This window comes from Gorilla gorilla, chromosome 7 (genome assembly GCF_029281585.2).
Source record: "Gorilla gorilla gorilla isolate KB3781 chromosome 7, NHGRI_mGorGor1-v2.1_pri, whole genome shotgun sequence".
In the NCBI taxonomy this organism is placed as follows: Eukaryota; Metazoa; Chordata; class Mammalia; order Primates; family Hominidae; genus Gorilla; species Gorilla gorilla.
In genome coordinates this window covers 138,816,121-138,837,642 of record NC_073231.2, presented here as the reverse complement: position 1 = coordinate 138,837,642, position 21,522 = coordinate 138,816,121, and the positions used below count along the sequence as shown (strand labels likewise).

General features: G+C 43.7%; 1 protein-coding gene across 7 annotated transcripts in view; it reads right to left on the bottom strand.

The window, feature by feature from the left end:
• Positions 1-21,522, bottom strand: part of LOC101148708 (thyroglobulin) — a 218,394-nt gene that overhangs the window by 121,586 nt on the left and 75,286 nt on the right. For all 7 annotated transcript variants that reach the window (XM_063709519.1, XM_063709517.1, XM_063709516.1 and 4 more), the window contains one exon: positions 986-1,120. In XM_063709519.1, coding sequence (XP_063565589.1) covers positions 986-1,120 — 135 coding nt within the window. The remainder of the gene's footprint in view (positions 1-985; positions 1,121-21,522) is intronic.

Sequence of the window (21,522 nt, the reverse complement as noted above, 5' to 3'; positions counted from 1 at the left end):
CTTCAGCCCTGTCTTCCTCTCCTGTTCTTCAATGCCTCCTCAGCTGGCACCATACCCAGTGTTCCACCAGGGACCATGCCCTTTCCCTTGCATGTCAAGTTCTGCACTAGACAATTTAAACTATATGACATTCAGTCCTAAGAACGGTTCTGAAAAAGTGCTGCTTCATTTTATCGATCAGGTTGTTGACAGCCTAAGAGCCCTATTTATAGCTCAATTTCTGTGAATGGTACCACCCAGAGGTGTGCAGTACATAACCTGCATATCTGTATATGGTGGTCCAATCTGCAAGATATGCATAGATTTGTGCATATTGTTATCCAACCTTGCAGAGAAGGAGATTCATGGAATTCATAGAACCTCAGGGGGGGTTAGAATCTTGGCAAGGGTATAAATGTTATCTGATGTCTGCCTCTTTCAGAAGCTAAAATTTTTTGTAGAACATTCCCATCAAGTGGTTATCTAGCTTTTGTTTAAATACCAACAATGACCAAAAACTCTCTAAAAGAATTATGCATCTGTGGGCAGCTTTGCTTATTAAAAAGTTATTCAACTGCATTGAAAAATGTCTCCCAAAATTTGAGTTTTACCAAAACAATAGCTCTTAGGTGTATCCCACTGGCCAGACAAGTGTACTTCCTCCTCACCACAACAGCCCACCTGCTAACTGAGGTCAGCTGCCAGAGCTGCCATGCATGTGCATCTTTCCTGCCTCAGACTAACCCACTAGATCATTCTTCTGATCTTCCTCTGACCTGGGTTTATGTCCCTCATCTTCTGGCTGGCATATTCCCTTGGACACCTTGGCTGCCCTGTGGGGTAATGAGGAGACTTCACCCAGGTCTTCTTCCCCAGGTTAATCCCTTACTTCCAAGCATCCTAGGTTATCACAGTGTCTCACGTGTTTTTCTAAGTTGAGAATCTTGAGCAGCACTTGTGTGAGGTTTATGTCCCACCCAACATGGGGGTTGGAAACTCCCCTTACCCGACAAACAGAGGTCTCGGACAGCAGAGAAATTGCTGGTGGCAGCAGTGCTGACATGGGCAACATCAAAGTGCCTAATGGATGGATCAACAACCACTGAAGAGAGGGCCAGGGACTGCCATGAGTCCAGAGACACTAGGAGAGAAGGCAACGGACAGTCACATGCAGTTGTCACCTGGTGAGTAACAAAGACAGCCGTGTATTACCCAACATCCCCAAAGGCAGCCTCAGGGGCATCCTCCTCTTGGTCTCCATTCCTGTGCAATCTTATAGCTTGATCTGTCTTTCCATTCTACAAGTATTTATTGAATTATTTATGAGCCAGTCTCTGTGCTCAAGCCTAGGAATACAAAGGTTGAAAACAGAACGAAACAAACAGAAAGCATGGCTGTTTCTATTAAGCAGCTCATAGCAGAATGAGAGAGAAGTTGAGAAGAAAAGAAAAACATCATGATATAATTGTTACAAGGCAACAGTTAAAATAATATGAGGTAATAATGATACTAACAGACATATCAGGTTAATCATGTGGTACTATGCTCAGGTCTTTACAGACACTACATCAGTTGCTATCAGTTGTTTTCTGTAAGGGACACTGTGGGGTGCCATTTAGACCCCCTGCAGGACTGAGACCCCCCTGCAGGACCAAGGCTCTCATTTCCCCAACTGTGGTTAAGCTGATGGCTGGCAGCTCCCAACTGAGTCTCTCTCCAGGAATTGCCTTTGATCTAAGAGAACTGTCTCCCCTTCCCCATGGACAGCCTGCATCCCAACACTGTCCATGGGGGTAGATAAATGTTCGTACCCCCAGCCTCAAGATGGAACAAATCTGAATGGCCAGCCTAGCTTCAGAGCTCACTGGAAGATCAGTGGGGCCATCATTTGATTTGCATCAAAGTTCTTCTTCCTCTGGCCAATCCTGCCCCTCACTTCCTTCTATATCCCAAGCACGCTCTGCACCAAGCTTCTTGCATGCAAATCTCCATCTGAGAGTCTGCTTCTCGGAAAACCCCAGCTAAGACATCTTCCTTTATATATGAAGGAAATAAGACACAAGAGGTTAAAATGACCGGCCTGTGAGGGCACTGTTCCTGCTCGGTGGAACAGGATTGGAACTGGCCTTTGTATGTAGTGAAGCTTGTGCCCTTCAACTGCTCTCTGGTGCTGCCTCCCTAGTCCTGTACGTAGGACGTGGCTGTCTCAGCATGAGGGAGGGAAGCACAGGTGTAGCAGCCACAGAGACGGCTTGGGCAGAGGTGAGGAGGTGAGCTCGTCCCATCTGGTGCAAGGGCCGTGCCTAGAGCCAGACGAAGTGAGCGTGATCCTGAGTTTCCACTTAAGTTTCCGCTGAGACAAAGGACTGTGAGTCTAGGTCAATGGATGTATCATACTTTCCACAAATAACACTGAAGAGCTTCAAAGGCTGCCTCTCAAGATAGGCTTCCATGATCATTCGGGAGAGCTGATTCCAGAACACTCCTGGAGAGATGTTCAGTGGGGCATCAGTGATCATTAATAAAGAAAATCTCTGTCTCTCTGTAACATACACACACCTTCTTGCTTGCTTTTGTGTTTTCTTCTTTCTTGTTTTCTTGCTTCTTTTCCCAGAAGACCACAGTAGTGTGTCCTTTAATAAATATTTGGTAGCATTTACCTTGTGTTAGCGAACACTATGGTGATCACAAGCATAGCACTTTGAAGTTTACAAACCATATTCACTTCATCATCATGTTTGATCCCGACAGCACCCAAATGAGGGGTTGGGTAGGGGCTCTAGTGCCTCTTTCACAGAGGAGGAGTCAGAAACTCAGAGAAGTTATATGACATTTTTCAGAACATGGAGCTGGAAAATAACTAGGCCAGAAGAGAATCAGATGTCTTGGCTCTAAGTCAATGCTCCTTCTATCCCGTCTGAGTTTCCTATGCAGCTGAGCACCTTTTCCAGAACATTATCCCCAGGTATGAAAGGGTCTTTGCCTTTGATAACACCCTGTTCTTAGCTATACAGGGAAGTTTATACTTTTTATCTTAAACCTGTCTTTGACAACCAGCACACTGGTGGAGAGTTCACTAAAATTAGACTGGTAAATAAAGCAGCAAAACAATCTATTGCCACGTTTTGGTTGCTCAAGCTGCTATAACAGAATACCATAGGCTGCGTGGCTTAAACAACAAACATTTATTTCTCACAGTTCTGGAGGCTGGAAGTTTGAAAGCGGGGGGCCAACATGATTGGGTTCTTGGTGGTGCCCTCTTTCTGCTTGATGGATAGCTGTCTTCTTGCTGTATCATCACATAGCAGAGACAGAAAGACCAAGCGAGCCCTCTGTTGCCTCTTTTAGAAGGGCACCGACCCCATCATGAGGCTCTGCACCCTGATCAGTGCCCAAAGGCCCCACCTTTTAATAACATCCCATTGGAGGTTAGGGTTTCAACATATAAATTTGAGGAGGATGCAAACATTCAGTCTATGACATGTCTATACTTTTTTACATTAAAAAAAGAAAGAAAAAATAAGAGAGAGAAAAGATTCATCCAGAGAAGTTGCCAAATAACATAATGTTTCACCCACTCCCAGCAAGAGGAAGGTAAACCTCCATACTCTGTCCTGGAGCAGTGGGTGCCATCCTAAGACTCAGGAGATGTGTCTTCCTGAACTTGGGACCTGGGTTGACTGCAAGAGATGCTGGGTTTTCATTTTCTTAAACATCCTCCACATGTTGCTATTTTCATGGTCAATATAAGGGGCATTTTTGCAACATGACCAAACTGAGCTGCATATTTTTAGAGGGTGAGAACACTGCAATTTTAGAGAAGTTCTATGAAAGGGTTTTAGGGCTAGACTCACCAGTTATGGTCTTAAAATGGAAGCCTTGGCCATACTCTATGTTTAGGTTGATGTCTGGGAGAAAGCACTATAATTAAAGAGTGAATTTCATCTCCAAGTGAAAACCAGTTCATCTGTCACCATTCCAGGGCCTGGAGCCAAGTCCTGCCATTCCCTCCACCTGCCACTGTCCCCTGGCCTGCATGAACCCCTGGATGAGTCACTGCTTTTGTGCAGAATCCAACATCTGGGAGGTCCACAAGTATCTCATGAAAATTCTGAGAACAAACTCTTTGTGGAGGCAGAAGGATGATGAAGCAGGAAAGTTGGGGCTCTTGGCAGCATTTTGTGAGAGTTTACTATTTGCTAGGAACTTGCAACACTGCTGCATTTAGTATTCATGATAACTAATGAGGTGGGTACTGTCACTGTCCAAGTTTACAGACAAGGAAACAGACGATCCAGTAATACACCGTTTTGCTTAGCCAATCGGCTTAGCCAGTGTTAGCATGGCTAATTAAGTGGTAGTGCTAGCTAGGGCTGGAGCCAGCTCTTGCAGGTACAGAACCCAGAGTTAGTACATCACAGACTTCCCCTCCAGATGAATGAGGTGGTAGCAGCTTCCAAGCTCACCCAAAGTGTGAGTCTTTTCCTGAAAAGTAGAGTCTATGGTTTATTAATTAATTTTTATTTTGTTTTTCTTTTCATTTTTCTATTTTTAGTTCATAGATTGCAATGCTAGTGTCATTTATTTTAAAATATAATCTCTCCTTTAATTCAAAATGCATGCTTATCACATCGTGAGTACTTATCTGTAAGTGAATTTGTTTTGGTGGGTGTTTCTTCTTTTCCATGAATGTCTTTGCAAATCCTGGCTCTGCCTCCATCCTGCTTAAACCATAGTCACTCTGTATTTTATCATCAAATAGTAAAAGTTTCTCCACATTATTTTGTTTTGTAAAATATCTCCTTGGCTATTCATTCTTTTGGATAAAATTTACCATTTCAAGGTTCAAGAAAGCTTCATTGGGTTACTTGGAATGATCTCAAAGTTAAACATTAATTTGAGAGAAATTTTTTGATTTGAATGTTATTTAATATTAAACTTAATATTAGATGCCATTAAGAATAGAATATGATATTATTCCATTATATTTTCAAAATGGTTATTGTTGACATAGAGAAAAGCTATTTACTTATGTGTTTATATTTTCTAACAGGACAACTTACTAAAATCACCATCAATGAAACTCACAGACATGGGTAAGACAAAACTGGTTCAAGATACTCTATCTTTTTAGTGGGGTATGGGTCCCCTTTACTGACCCTGAGTGGCCACCTAGACTGGTTTGTCTAAAGATTTGACTAGAAGATTCCTAGTTCTCTGCCTCAACACTCCAGGCTCCCTTGACACTACTTTCCTTAAAAAAAAAAAAAAAAGAACTAAATTAGACATATTTCTAATAAATACCTCATTAATATATGCCTATGCCTTTAATTGTCTTTAATCTCATCATAAAATTATAAATTCAAGTCCTATTTTTATAGTCCAAAATTATAAATTAAAGTTCTATCCTTGTCTAAAATTATAAGTTCGAGTTCCATCCTAAAACAAATCCTGATCAGGGTCAAGTCCCAAATATAATTTAGACTTGAGTTCTCCAAAAATGAAGCTAATACTAAAAACCTACCTCCACTAAAATACTCAGTCTGGTCTAATTCTAGTTTTTGTTTATCTGGCTGGCTATATTTTTGGTCTGTGTAACAATATCTGGCCCAAGAAAAATTAAAGACTTTAATGGGCACAAAAAAAAGCCTTGTAAAAAATCCCCAAACTAATTGATCTACACACTCAATGGAAACAAAAGGACTCCATAAACTTAAAAAAAATTTAAAAACACATAAAAAAAACTTACAAAGTCAACTCTTGTGTTTTCTTCCGTCCCCGCCTCTCCTCCCCCTTCTCCCGGTCTTACTCCTCCTTCCAGCTCCACTCCAGTCCCATGACATTTCAGACTTAGCATAAAAATAAAGTCCATAATTTTAAAGGCCTAAATTAAAAAGGCTCTGTCTTTTGAATTCTGCCTGCTTTACTAAATTCTTGCAATAAAAAATAAATCATCCCAAACTAAAACAACAAAATACCAGACAGCCAACCTCCAGTCAACACTTCAACAAATATCTCCCTGGGTGACAGGAGTTTACTAAAAAAAAATTAACATGAAAATGGCCAAAATAAAATTGTGAAATCTTAAAACATGCCAGGTTTTCTGAGATTCCAACTGACTACATATTATGGCCCATTCTAATACACATTTTAAAACCACTGGCCAAATCACATTAAAAAATTCAAAACTGAAATCGTGATTCAAAAAACCTATAACTAAAAAATTAACATCTCGTCTTTTAAATTATTTGCCTATTTTTTCCTGTTTAAGTCTACTGGCTTTTCTATTAATATCAAAATAAAACTGACTATTCATAATATTAATAGGCTCTTTGTTGTGTGGTTACTTTGAAAACAGGACCAAAACTATATTCCGGTCTAGCAAGGATATGCCTCCACGAGGCTGTAGATTAGAAACCTGCGGTATTAACTAAGTCAGCTGTGTATATTTGTTCTTTCAATCATGTATTCATTCAACAACTGTTTACGGGCCTCCTCTGATACTCCAGGACTGTACCTGACAGCCAATGGTGGCAGCCTGGAAAAACAGTCTAAGAAACCAAAACATTTAAGATGATTCTTACCGTCCATTGTAGTTCTCAAACTTGGGTGAGCATCAGATTCTCTTGAGAAATGTGACAAGAATTCCAAAGTCCAGGCTCAGTTCTCACTTCAAAGAGCTGGGGCCTCTGTAGTCTATTAACTTTCCTGGTGATTCTGACACACATCCAAGTTTGAAAATGACTGTGTTCTCTAAGATATCCTTTTTGGTTTTGTTTTTGTTTTGGCCATGATTGCTGGAGACACAGCTTAGGCTAGTGAAGAAACAGTTCTGAGTTCTAAACCTCACTCAGCCTGACACTGTGTGTCCTCAGGCAAGTCCCTTAACTACTCTGAGAAACTCTAATCTTAAAGATCTCTGTGTTACGCATTGCCCTTGTTCATGATCTCTAATAAGCATAATGTCTCTCAGTAGATGACACATGGACCATTGCCTTTGTGGGGTAAATTAATCCATCAGCACCTTTGCTCTGAGGCCCTTGGATCCAGGCCTGAGGAAAGGACTCCTTTTCCTCCAGAGCAGGGAGAAGATGGAGTAGGAGGGAGAGGTGAGCCAAGAGGAAAGCCGGACAGGTTGGCTCCTACACAGTGACTGTCCTGCCTGGTAAGAAGGGATGCCCTCCATGCTCACTGGCATGCTCCCTAGTGGTGCGAGACCACACAGCCCTCTGCACACCTCCCGGGGAGCCAACGCTGGTTAGAGAATAACATCAGGGTCCCCTTATATTGCCAGAAACCAGAGAAGAGTTGAACACACCCAGCAGCTGACACTAACAATTGGCTATGAGTGTATGTCAAAAATGGGACACAGTAAAGCAGCCAGACTACACTGTGTGACTTTGGGCAAGCCACTCCCCTTCGCTGAGCCTCAGTTTCCTCATCTATAAAATGGTTATATTAAGTGACTGTCTCTCCTAGGGTTGTAACCACAAATGAATGAGTTACTAGATGTGAGCTGCTGCCCAGGGGAAATGCTCAGCAAACACAGCCACCTTCACCATCTCTGGGTCAAGCTACTTGGTTCCTGATGCAGTCTGGACACTGTTTTTTCAAAATGATGGGGCTCTCAGCCTGGATGGAAGTACCAGGGGTGTTCTTTAAGGGGCACAGGAGCCCAAACTACTGCCAGTTATGTCCCCACCAAACATCTGACTCCTGACTTCCACCTGACCCCTCCTCCCCTCGCCCCACTGTCCCCCTGTCCCCCTGTCCCCCTGTCCCAGGGAAGCTTGCTTCCTGCCCAGGAGGGCCTCCACAGCCTCTCACCTCCTGCGCAGTGTGCCTGCGGTGCCATGGGCTGGGCCTCAGTTTTCGTGGGAAACTTGCTGCTGAATTGCAGCAACATCTATAAACATCAGTGTTTCAAGGTTTCACGAGCTTAGCAAGTCCCAAAATGAAGCCGTTACTGTCCCCCAGTGCTCCTTTTCACTCGTACACCATGTTCTTTCTTTCCTCAGGGAATGTTTCCACCACTCACTCCATTGTCCAAACCAGAAATCCTATCATCCTTATCACCTCCTCCCAGTGGAGTCTACATGCTCATCCCCTCTAGAAACTGTCTTTTCTTTTCCACCTGGTTCTGGCCTCATCAATTTCACTGCAGTTACCATGCAGGCTCCAAACAAGGGCCTCCTGATCACGAGTCTCAGCCCACTCAGGCCATTCTCATGCTGCTGCTGGGATAACCGTTCTAACATCTGCATCTGGTCACGGCACTCACCACCTATGGTCCTCCAGGGTACCAGGTAGACCTGTGGTTGGCAGGGTCAGTCACTCCAGCTGCATTGCAACCCTCCACTTTTACAGGGTGGTCCTGTGTGCCCCCTACTCTCACCCACTCACCAAACACAACAAACAATCAGAAGTGAAAACAATATCGATTTACAATGTAATTTCAGTTACTTATGTTAACTCGCATTGATCTTCATAACAGATGGGGACACTGAGGCACTGGAGGAAAGACCACAGGATACTCCCCCAGACCATAGAGATACCACCTAAGGTTATAGAGGCATCATTCAAGGTTACAGAGGCACCCCCAAGGTTACAGAGGTAGCCCCAGGTCACAGTGCAGAACTCAGTTGAGGTCCTACCAGCAGGACACAGGAACTGTGCTTTTCTTCTGCTGTGCTATAGTCTTGGATCTCCTCATTGAGATGGTAATTGACAGATCAGCCCTCATTCCCAGCAGCTAATAGGCACCTTCACAGCCCCACAGCATGGTGGTTAAAGGTCTTGGTGACTCTTTCAGTGAGTAGGAGTAGCTCACCAGAAGGCCCTAAGACCTTGGAGGAGAATATGCTCTTGGAAGTAAGAGGCCTTGCCCCTTCCATGGGCAGAGGGGCAACAGTGGCCCTGAAGGAAGAGAGACTCATTGAGGTCATACAGCCTCTTTCCTCTGTGACCAGATAGACTAGCAATGAGTGCTACTATCTATTTAGCAGGTAAGAAGTGCTTGAAAAGTCATGTAAAGATTAACTGGTTCCATCTAATGGTACTCCATTGAGATGAATTGTCCTAACCCTACTTTATAGGAGGGAAAAGTGAGGTTCACAGAGGGGCACTGACTTGCCCAAGACCAAACAGCTGAAAGGCAGGCAGCAAGTCAGTGTTTGCACCCAGGACAGCCCTATATGGTGATATCCCCCTGCAAACCAGAGCTGCTGGGGGGACAAGGGCAGAGGAAAAGGAAGGGTCTGGGAGGGATGATGGGGGCAGCAAAGAGGCAGGAGGTGATGGGGGCAGCTTGGGTCACCTCACAACCTGGAGGCAGCACAGCTGCAGTCTCTGCACGGGCGGGCCTCTGGGTGACATGGAGGCACTCCTATTCCTTTCTAGAAAGCACCATATCCCCTTTTTTAAAGCTTAATTTTTATTTTTAACTGACAGATTATAATTATACATATTTATGGGGTATAATACAAGGTTATGATATATGTATATGATGCAGAAGAGTACTTTTTGAGATCTATTACACAGCACAGTGACTATAGTTAACATATGGCACATTTCGAAACTACTAAGATAATCAATTTCAAATGTTCTCACCACAAAAAAAAAAAATAAGTATCTGAGGGATGGCTGTGTTCATTTGATTGATTTAAGCATTCCACAATGATTCCCTTTTTTTAATGGATACTAAGTAGAAAAAAATTATGCTAGAATATATTTGAAATTTTCCATTGATATGTAGATAATTGTGTTTAATTCTCCTTTCTTCCCTCCTTCACTCTCTCCCTCCCTCCTTCCTTCTTTATTTCCTTTCTTCTCTTTTTTTTCTTTCTTCCCAGACATCAGTTAAAGGAGAAAATGTTTATTTCAAGGTTTATTTTCAGCTGTTAAAAATTGCCAAAAAGCCTTTCAGCTGGAACTACCATCTTCCAGTAATTCGCCAAAATGACAAACACAAAGGGAAAGAGGAGAGGTACCTGGTATGTTCTCCAAGCCTTTTGGAAAACATGGAGTTGTTCGTTTGGCCAGGTATATGTGAATCTGTAAGAAAGGTGACATGGTAGGCATCAAGGGAATGGGCACTGTTCAAAAAGGAATACCCCACAGGTGTTACCATGGCAAAACTGGAAGCATTTACAGCGTTCCCCAGTGTACTGCTGGCATTGTTGCAAATGAACAAGGGCATGATTCTTGACAGGAGAATTAATGTGGGTATTGAGCACATTAAGCGCTCTGGGAGTCAAGATAGCCTCCTGAAACACGTGAAGGAAAATGATTGGAAAAAGAAGCCGAAGAGAAAGGTATCTAGGCTCAGCTGAAGCGCCAGCTTGCTCCACGCAGAGAAGCACACTGTGTGAGAACCAGTGGGAAGGGCCAGAGCTGCTAGAACTTATTTCCTATGAGTTCACGGCATAGTAGATGTTAAAATAAAATATAAGACATCAGACTGTAAAAATGTTTCTCTTCATTGAGTAGAAGTGTGATGTCCTCTCCCCCAAAGAAATATTTAAAGCAAATTTTAATTGTGTCTGAATTTATTGTGTAATGTCTTTGCTATTCAAATTTAATGTATTTCTTGCTGAAAGATGTGAGGCGGCTTATTGAGCAACAAATTAATCGCTTAGAAAGTGGCCAGATATTATTTATGAAATATTTGTACTGGTTTAAAGACAGTCCAACTAAATCATCATGGAAGAAGTAAAATAATTTACATTAAAAATTGCCCAAAAAATTACACATCACTATAGAGCTGCATGCACCCCACAGGCAGAGGTCTGCCGCTTGCTGGCAGGTAATGACAGGTGAGCTTCTGCTCTGGCCATTGCCTCCCTCATTTGAAAAACAGGCGGAAAGTGCCTCCAAGCATTTTTGTATCAGATCCAAGGGCAGAATGTCAAACCAGCAGCAAATGCCTGACACTCTCTCTAACGTTCAAATAATCACAGACCCATCCCATTTATTGTATAAAAAGATCACGTGACTTTCTTAGGACTCATCAAAAATAAACAGTGAGTCCAAGGCATCCAAAAGTCTTCAGGATCCTCACCCTTCTTCCCGCAATCAAAACCAAGAGGAATTTCTTTCAGCTGCTCAGCACTCATCAAGTGATTGCTCCTGAATATGGAATAGCTGGGAAATAGAAGAGGCGGTTTCCACACCTGCACGGGCTGGCTGGGGTAAACCGTGACATTCTGAAACCTTTCAGGCAGGAAAAGTCTTTCAGGCCCCAGCAAACCTTCATGATCCCTGTGATAAGCAGAATAGAAGTGACTGGAAGCTGCCTTGGAGGCCTGTACGGCCACACGGCACTTGCTGGAAGGAAGAGCCCAGCTCACGTCTCCCTGTCGTCATCGGACGGAGACAACATTGCATTGAGACATCCTGCTTTCTCACCAGAGACCATCATTCAAGTGAGAACCAGGACATAGTGGCCTATGTTTGTTCTTAACGGCATTTAGCAAAGACCAGATGTTCCTTTGATAACAGAAAGAAGGAAGACAAAATAAAGACATCCTTGTAATTTTGTGGTTATTTGCAGAATGTAAATGGGAGGAGAGCTGCTGGTTGGTTCAGCATTTCTCCAGGAGAAACTCTTTACACTTGCAGCAGACACTCCTGGGCCTCTTTTAACATTCACAACCCTAGAAAAATACCCAGACATCCTGACCTCTCCATTCAGCCTCCAAATACCTACTTTTGAGCTCCTCAGTGAGCACACTCTTATCTTCGACTCTGCATCTCAGTGCTGAGCAGAGGGGTGACAGTAGGTGTCATGGGTTGAACTGTGCCCCCCCCCAAAATTCATACATTGCAGTCCTAACCCGTAGGTCCTCAGGATGTGACCTTATTGGGATAGACTCTTAACAGACATAATCACGTTAAAATGAGTTCATTAGAGTAGGCCTTAATCCAATGGTGGTCTGGTGTCCTTGTAAAAAAGGGAAATGTTGACAGAGACACATGCACAGAGGGAAGATGGAGTGAAGAGGTGCAAGGAGAGGGTGCCATCTACAAGCCAAGGGGAGAGGCTGGGGACAGATCCTTCCCACAGGGACCTTGGAAGGAATCAACCTTGTCTACACTTTGATCTCAGACTTGCAGCCTCCAGAGCTGTGGGAAAATGATGTCTGTTGTTGAAGCTACCCAGTTCGTGGTACTTCGTTATGGCAGCTGCAGCCGAGTAACAGAATAAGTGTGTACTCGGTGACAGCATCCACTCACTGATTTACAGAGGGCCCGCTCTGCCCCAGTGCTGCTCTCTAGCATAAAATGCTCATCATACTGATACTTCCCACCCTATCGCATGCACATAGTCAAATGGCTCATAGGGTTGAAGCATCTCCTGTACGAAGCGGCACAGACATAATGTGATGTGCTCCGTGTGTTGTCTCCTTCCATCCACACGCAGCTGTCTGATGTGGCTCTTCTGGTCACTCCTGCTCTGAGAGGTGGCATTGCACGTTTTAAGGAAGGACCACTCTGGGGCACTCTGCCTGGCCAGATCCCAGCTCTGCCTCCTGCCAGCTCTGTGACTTGGAGTAAATTATACGCTAAGTCTCAATTATTGGTCTTTTGTTTTAATTTGTGAACAGGAACAGTTTTACCACCTGAACCGTAAAACAGAGCTTCTCATACAGCGAGAGTCACAGTTTGCTACTGATCTTTCCAGACTGTGGGAGGGCAAGGGGTGGAGGGAGCTAGGGTTGGTCCCATCTTCCCATCTGTTTACCCCAATGAGTCATGCAGTTTTCATCATCCCCCATGTGTGCCATGGCATGATAAATCAGGGAGCTCTGGGCACAGGCTGAAGGCTGAATAGAGCCATCCAATGGCTGCAAACTGCTTGGCACAGCCATACTCACTAACATTTGTTAAGGATTTGACCTCCCATACATCAACCTCCAGAGCCTGAGCTCTCACCACTGTCTGCATTGTTGAATGCATGATGGCATCCTTGCTGTCACTTGTAAAACAGGGCTTTTTCAACCAAAATTTAATATTAAGAGTGAATATTAATAGTAGTGGTGTTACTGTTGCTACCCCCTCATCTTCCTGGAAAGAAATGCTGTCACATCAAGATGGTCCCACAGGGGGATGTAGGTCTGGTTGTGTGACCCAGAAGGACCAGAAAAGACCCACATAAATGATTGAGGGACACAGAAGGAAGGACAGAGACAATATAAGCCTTCAGGACAAGGATCAGTGACCTTCTGCTCACTGAGAAGATAGTAAATATCTTCTGAGAAGAAATATCACTGAGAAGATAGTAAAGAGCCAGGTAGTAAATATTGTAGGCCTCACCAGCCACATTTGTTCTCTGTTGTATATTCTTCTATTTTTTGCACCCCTTTAAAAATCTGATAGGCCTATTCTTCACTCCTAGGCTACACAAAAACAGGCTGCAGGCTGCAGGCTGCAGTTTTCTGACCTCCAACCCAGAAGGCAGATCTGAGACAGAGCATGAACCCAGTCGTTATGCCCCTCAGTGGGTGGGTAGTCCACACCTGGGAACCAAAAATCCTACAGGCAGCTTGACAGGGAGTTTGTATGCTTTTTCCAGGAATAAGGAGGAGTATAAGGGATGCCATCTGGAAGGCAAAATATTGTAATTTTATGACCTGCTGATATAGTGGGCCTTCCTAACTGGGGAAATGAATGTCCTTTTGCAAAATAATGAGGAGAATAGATTCTAGTTTTTTTTTTTAATTATTCTTATTTGATAGGATGAAAGGGTGACAACCACATACCTTCCCCCAATCAAAAAGCAGAATACCAGCCCGCCTGTCCTCTCTGCACCATCTTGGCCTTTCTCACTCTGGTCCAGACTCCTGCTCGTCCTTCTCTCTGAAACCAACTCACGTTGTTGCACTGCTACCCCCTGAACCTGTCTCATCCTTCCCCAGCCTCCTGTGTCCCAGAAACCAGGGTCCTTACCATGACTGCAATGTCCCCTCCTTCACTCTGGGCTGCAGTCCTGGTTCTTGGAGGCCCAACCCTCTGACAATGAAATCTTCTAGTCCTTCTCATCATCCTTAACTGAGAATGCCTAGTCATTCTCCCATATTCCTCAAGCCCATTGCCACTCCAAATCCTGCTAAAATCTTGAGTGGTTTCATCATCTTAGGGAGAGTAGAAGCCCATTTGAAACTCTGGTCTCAGTTTCTTGTCTGCTTCAATCCCAGAGACCTTCATTTCCACTCCATTCCAGCCAACTGCCTCCATGATCACACCCCAAATCCTGCCATGGCATTGAACTCCATCACCATTTCAACTGTAGTTTTCCTAAGCTGCACTTGCTGATATGGACCACAGTTTTCTTTCTTCCCAGCACATTCACACTTTAGCCCACCCACACCAGCTCTTTAATTTCACGGTGATTTCTACTCTCCCACCCACTCCATTGTATCCATCCTCAGTGGCTCATCATCCAACCAAGACCTCCCATTGGTCCATTATCTCAGCTTCTCTTTGAGCAATGTCCTCAATTCTCTTCCTCCCAATGGGACTAACCCAATGGGCTCTCTTTCCCTGCAGCTTGTCTCAGTCCGCTGAGCATGGGCAAAGAAATTTCCCATGGCCACAGCTGAACACACTGGTGCCTTTACAACTTGTGGACCTTCAGCTTCAACTGACCCCCGGCACAGTTTGATCAGTTGGTCCCCTCTCTTCCATCCCTTGCAGCCACTGCTTTCAGTGCTTGCCACTCTCTCAGGCCTAGACCTCATCCATCCCCTTCTGCTCTCAGCCAGTGCCTGACCTCTGGCCTCCCAGAGCAAAAAGGGGCCATCTGTCAATATCTGCTTCAGCTTCCTTCCCCTTCATCCCCTCTATAAGCCATTTTATCTTTCCCTCTTGATTTCTCCTAATACAAAAGAAGGGTGTCCATTGGAAGTCAGTCCTTCTATCTGTGCTCTAGAGCTCATTCTTCCTCACCCCTTCAGGGGCCTCCATCTATCAATTACCCCCAACCCAGCCCCACTCCCATTCTTCCTTTATCTTTAGTGTGTCCCTCGACACCGACACTTCACTTTTTGCATAAGAACATGCTGAAATATCCCCCTTGTAAGAAAAACACTTTAACCCAAAGTTTCTCATCTCATAGTCTGGGTTTCAGGTGACACATTTCCCTAAAAAAATATAGGCAAAATTTGATATATATGGTGGAGCATACTGTTTTTAATTCACTGTCACAAGTAATCTATGACCTAAACAGGATTACCAGCTAATGTTCCACAATTCTTTTTTTTAGCTGTCAATCTTGTTCTCTTACTTTCATAGCCAAGATGCTTGGGAAAATTTGTAGTTTCTACTTCCTCAAATCACTACTATTGAGTTTCCTTCCTCTTTACTCCACTAAATTTTCAAACGGCTCTTCATGACTAACTCAATGGACACTTCCAGTCTCCATTTTCCTTGAAATGATGAATCACATCTCCCTGGCCTGGGTTCCATGATAGCAGATGCCACCAGTGTGCCTCCCCTGTCTCCAGCTGCTCTTCCTAGTGTCTCCTCCTCTCCTCAAGGGGCTGCCCTTGACTCTTACTCTTTACATCTGACATTCTCCATGGGTGTGCTCATATCCCTACGACTTCAAATACCACTGACATGCTAATGACCACCAAATACAACCAGGCTAGACCCTCTGCCCAAGCTCCATGCTTATATATTCAGTGCTTACTGGACACCTCCAAGCAGATGTCCTTTAAGCTCAGGATGTTGAAAACTGAACACATAATCTCACTTCCACCCACAACCACATTCTTCCACTGGTTCCCCTCTTACATTCTTTATCTTGGAATTGGTACCACCAGCCATGGGGCTGCCCAACTCAAAACCTTAAGTCTTGTCCTTGATTGGTGCTCAAGTGGACTGAATGTTCATCTAGAAAGGACATTATATAAGGAAAGTCTGAATAAATATCATTTTAAATACAAGTTTCAGATTCTACCATTACAAGTGAATATTGTCCCTGCAGCAAACACACTCCATCTAGGTTTGTAGCAAAACAAACAAACAAAAAACGTAGTGCCTGAGTTTCCCTGAAATCTATCTGATGCCTTCTTGCCTACCTCTCCAACTTCATCTCTCATTAGTCTGCTTCCTACCACCCCACTCTGACACCTGGTGGTCTGTCAACACACTCTGTGTTGTATGACTTTGTACATTATTAGTGTGAACAGCACTATTGACTTACAAAGTTAAGTCAATTTATTTGTAGGATAAATTCATATCATCCCTCAAAACCCAACTCAGATAATCCACTCTGAAATCCCCTTCTACAGCTGCCTCCTCCACCACCATCACCTCTAAATGCCTACTTCTTCTCCTCTAAATGCCTAGATATGTTTACTGTTCCACTAATATACCACATTGCAATTTGTTTATTTTTAAATCTCCCTGTTAAATCATGAGCTCCTTGAGATCAAAAACTGTGCTTTAGTTTCACTGATTCTCCAAGACCTATAATGGCAAGCAAAAAAAATTAGCAATAGAAATAGTAATGTAGTTGTAGTTTGCATTTACTAAGTGTTCACTATGTGCTTAACAGCAGCAATAGTACTATTTTTTTCATAAACTGCCCTAATCCATAAATATGTATTGAATGAAGTTAATTAATAAAGGAGCAATAGAATGCTAATTTATATCTCCATAAAGATTAAGATTATTATCATTCACATACTACAAAACCTCAGTAAATAATTATTGAGTCAATTAGTTAATAGATTAGTCACATAGGAAGCAAATAATGGGAAGAGGATTTAATAAAATCTCACCTCTACGTGGTGTGTTCTAGTTTATAAAACACTTTCATTTACACTGCAAGAATTAATAACTACATCATCCCATGCCTTAATTACTATCATGCTGAACTGAGGCTCAGAGGTGCTACATAATATGGCCAAGATCACAACTTGTGACCGGTGAGCCAAACTGCCAGGGACTTCATCCGTACTACTCCCTCTCAATCCCCACTGCCCCACAGCTGCCACCCCCTCCATATGACTCAGCTGCAGCCTCATAAAGTGCCTCCCTGTGGCTTCTCATTGCAGGCAGAAGTTTCCAAAGACGTCTGTAATGGCCCAGCATCTGTTCAGTTTATGAGCTTGTGTGTTGGTGGGTAACCATCTTTAATGCTGTTAACTTCAAAGACGCTTCTAGGGAAACTTCTAACTAAGGAAAAGCCACACACACGAAACCAGACTTGGATCTATATTCCTTCTATGGCCTCATGACAAATTACTAAGTTCATTACCAGCAAAATTCCTAGTGAAATTTCAAAGGCTCAGATTGAATCTGATTTCTCTCTAAGAAGTTTGACTCCTAACAAGTGGACATCCCCACCAACTTCCCCAAACACAAAAGCTACATGGAGAGAGTACAAGAATTGGGTCTCCTAAGAGCATCTGAACTCCTCTTTCATGGGGTCACATGCATGATCCTGGGTGCGTGGGCAAAACGATAGAAATTCAGAGGCACAAATGCATGTGAACAACCAATCTGAGCTAAGCAAAGTGAGTCCAGCACCATGGAGGCCTCCTTTGGGGCGCTGAACAAGGGCATGGGTGAACTGTAGGGAACTTGCCCAAGCTCACACAGCTGCGTTGAACACAGACAGACTCCTAAGGCGGCACCCTTGCCCTCCACGTTAGAGACCTGTGTCTGATCTCTGCAGGAGCAGGAGCAGCTGCTGCTCGTTCCATTTATCAAGCACTTGCTGTATGTGGTGGGTAGTAGGCTAAGCACTTTACGCATAGGACTTTACCCAAATCTCAACTTGTAGGTAATAGGTAACATGGTGAATTCTACCTTAAAGAAACTGGGGCTTAGAGCAGTGCAGTGACTTTCCCTAGGTTATTCATAGAGTAGGAATAGAATTAGAACAGAGACTGAGATCTGCCCAGCACCAGGCTCTGTGCTTCCCAGCTTCTGCTTTTGCCTGGCTCCTTCTGCTTGCGTGTGGGTGAGCGCTCACAAAAGCAGAAGGGAAAAAATCACACGCTACAGCATAACTGAGCCAATGCTAAGAATTACAAAATTTAAAGGGAAATTTAAAAGACATTTAAGCCAATCCCTCACACAACAAGAGAATCTTCAACATATTTGAATACTCCAGTGACAGGGAGCTCATTACCTCAATCTTACTCCATCACAGCAGGATAACCAATGCTTTCCATCATCTGACCCAGCCCCTTCTCTCCTCTTTCCCCATCTCACCTTCCCATGACACCAGGTACTCCAGTTATACGGAAGCCCTCACTCCATCCTCTTCAGCTGGGTCCCTCTCACCTCCCGGACTTTACACACCGGGGAGAAGAGGTAGATGCTTCTGTAATAAGTCAAACTGAGTTCCTTCAGGAGGTCAGGGAATTCAGCACACTCAACAAGGGAGAATAAATGAATGGATGACTGAAGGATCATTTAAAAAAAAACTTTGTGTGGCACTAGCCACTTGTAACATACTATCACTATTTTTAATCAGTGATTAAAATTATTATAAGCCATAAAACTAAGGAAATCTTCTAGTGGGTTGTACTCAGGGATGGTCCCATTCACCGTCAGCTATGTAGAAGGGCCTGAGGGGCCCCAGGACAGGCAACCTGCCTAAAATATTTCCACCACGTGTTTGGCAAAAGTTTTGAATCTCTGCTCTCAGAATAGAACCGGTTTACCCACTTGTTAAACTGTGAACACCCCTGAAAAAGATATTAAAATATTGATATTTTCACCTTAGTGTGAATAACTTTGTTAATTCCATTTGGCTCAAGAGGCTCCAGGATGGTACTAGAAAATAAAATAATAAATAAACAAGGTCCTTATATTCTTAACAGTTGCCTGTTCAAGGCAACTGTTCAGGGGTGAGAAGGAAAGAGAAACCACTTTTTCATCACAGTGTCCTGCCTTGGGATTGCCATTCTAGATGAGAATCATGGCTTAAGAGCATGTAGTCAGGAGTTACCAAGAGTGGGCAGAGGGGAATTATAGAGAAAGAGGAAGACAGGGCAGTACCAAACGCCAGCTCCCTCTACCTACAGCTTTGATTGAGGTCATTTTTGATTATGTGGTTTCTGACTGATTCTAGGCTGAAGGATATCTTCCATAGCTAAGAAGGATATTTAGAAGAAAACATTTAAAGCTGAAGGCTAAATAACCAAACCCAAATGGTAGGTTTTCTGTTGACATATTTTGCTCTTGGCTCCATATCCTTTAAATATAATTAAGCAAATTTTTGATGGACCAGGTACAAAACTGGTACTGTATAGGGAGAAAGTTACTGTAGAAAATCCATATATTTTCCTCATCTTCTAAGACTCCAAGATCTAGCAAGAGTTTAAGACATAACCATTCAGCAAACACTTGTCAAGTGCCTCCCAGGCTCACTATGTACAGCTGCACAGGTTGTGCATAGCACAACTGCAGGGGTAACATTTACAAAGATTACCTGTGAAAGGACCCCATTAGAACTGGTAGTGCATGACCTGACCCAGCCATGCCACCACTGCCAACCATTACTGAGCATTGAGTACAGCCATTTTACGTATAATATCTCTTTTAAGCCTAAAACAACCTCTTTGAAGTGGTATAATCATCTCCATTTTACAGGTGAGACAACTGAAATGCAGAAAGATTCTTTAAACTGGCCAAGGTCACATACTTAAGGAGTGCCAAAGGGAGGGTTCAAAACTTGGCTGCCCAAACTCATATCCCATGTGGCTTTCAATACTCCACGACCACCCTCACCATTCATTCATTTGTTCATTCTGTTATTCATTCATTTCTTCAACAAAAGTTAATTGATCACTTTTACCTTTAAATACTGACTTAGGTCAAAGTGGAGACTTATATCTATTATTTAAAACCAAATAACTATAAATAAAATAATACTGAGCATCTACTCTATACTGGACATTTTGCTAAGTGTGAAGAACCCAACCATGAATTACAAAATATCTGCCCTCTGGGAGCCCAAAATCTAACAAACAAGCAAGAAAAATCCATTCATTCATTCGGTAAATATTTACTGAACACTGACTCCCACAGGTGCTGAGAATGTCGCAGTAAATGAGACAGATAAAGTCCCTGTCCTCCTGCAGCTCCCATTCCAGAGAGGGCAAGCAACACTCAACAAGTAAACAAATGACAACAGTTCATAGCGATGGTTCCCAGAGGCAGTACAGCAAGGTGAAGGGATGGAAAGTGCAGAAGGGAGCTACTTTGGATGGGGTGGTCAGCCATCCCTTGGAGGAAGTGACCTGGGGCTCAGAGCAGAGGAGGAACAAACCCTATAGAGGTGTGGTCTTTTCCCAGAACAGGACTGACAGTGGTCTCTCTGCCAGCAGCACCCACAGCCACTGGGGTAGAGCCCTTCCATCCTAAAGGGAGTCTGAGAGACCCCACAGCACCCTCCACAGTGTCTATACACTTTAGTCCAATGTGGGACACGTCTGAGGGTGGAATGAGTGCTATGAAACACTGTGCAGGCTCTCCAGCACCAACCCAGGAGCACTGTCTTCTTCCTATTAGGTGGGTGCAAAAGTAATTGCAATTTTCCCATTACTTTCAAAGGCAAAGACTGCAGTAACTTTTGCACCTAATACTATAGCTTTCTATTGAACTGATGGAGCACATTGAAGCCACACAGAATTGATTCTTCATCCTTTTTGGTCCTCCGGCCAGAAGGCCCAGGTGAGCAGGCACTGACTCCAAAATTGTTTAATGTTTGTATAAAACCTAAATTTCCTACCCAAATATGCACAGAGCTTATGCACACACACAAAAACACTCCCAAAGAGGAAGCCTATGATGCATCCTCTGACACACTCATGTTGCTCATTTACAGCCGTACCCCAGTGCTTAGTGCCTGGTACAAAGTAGGTACCCACCAATTGCTTGTTGAATGAATAAGCAACTGAACAAAGGGGAAAGGCAGCCAAGGCAGATGAAACCATTCGAGTCTTAAACCCAGCACTTCTCCATTGGCTAGTGGCTCCCTCCTGCACCTGTGGAGAGAAGTGAAGCCTTCCAGGAAGGAAGGGAACTGGGAACCAGTTTCCTCACCTTTCTCAGTTTCCTAAGACCTACTATCATTGCATCACCAGTTTGCCAGCTGTTTCTTTTTCCTTCTCAATCTCTCGGTCTCAGAGAGACAGAGAAGAGGTCCAGGGGGCTGCCAGATGTGAGGCTGTGCCAAGACCATACTCAGCCTTGCACATTACAGCAATTACAGTCACCCAAGTAGCACAGTCCCTGGCAAATGTGGATCCTGGCTTGGGAGTGGAGTTACCCGCATGCTGAGTGTTGCAGCTGCTAACAACATGATTCATTTGGCACTCTCAACCGAAGTGAGGAAACAGGGCGTGCTAACCGGTCATGTCTTGCTGGCCCCTGGGATATAAAACCTATCCCTGGACGACTTTTCTGATGAAATAGTGACAGGGTATGCACCATGAGCTCCCTCAAAATGGCTTGTGTGTGTGTGTGTGCGTGTGCACATGCATGCATAAGCTCTGTGCGTATTTAGACAGGACATTT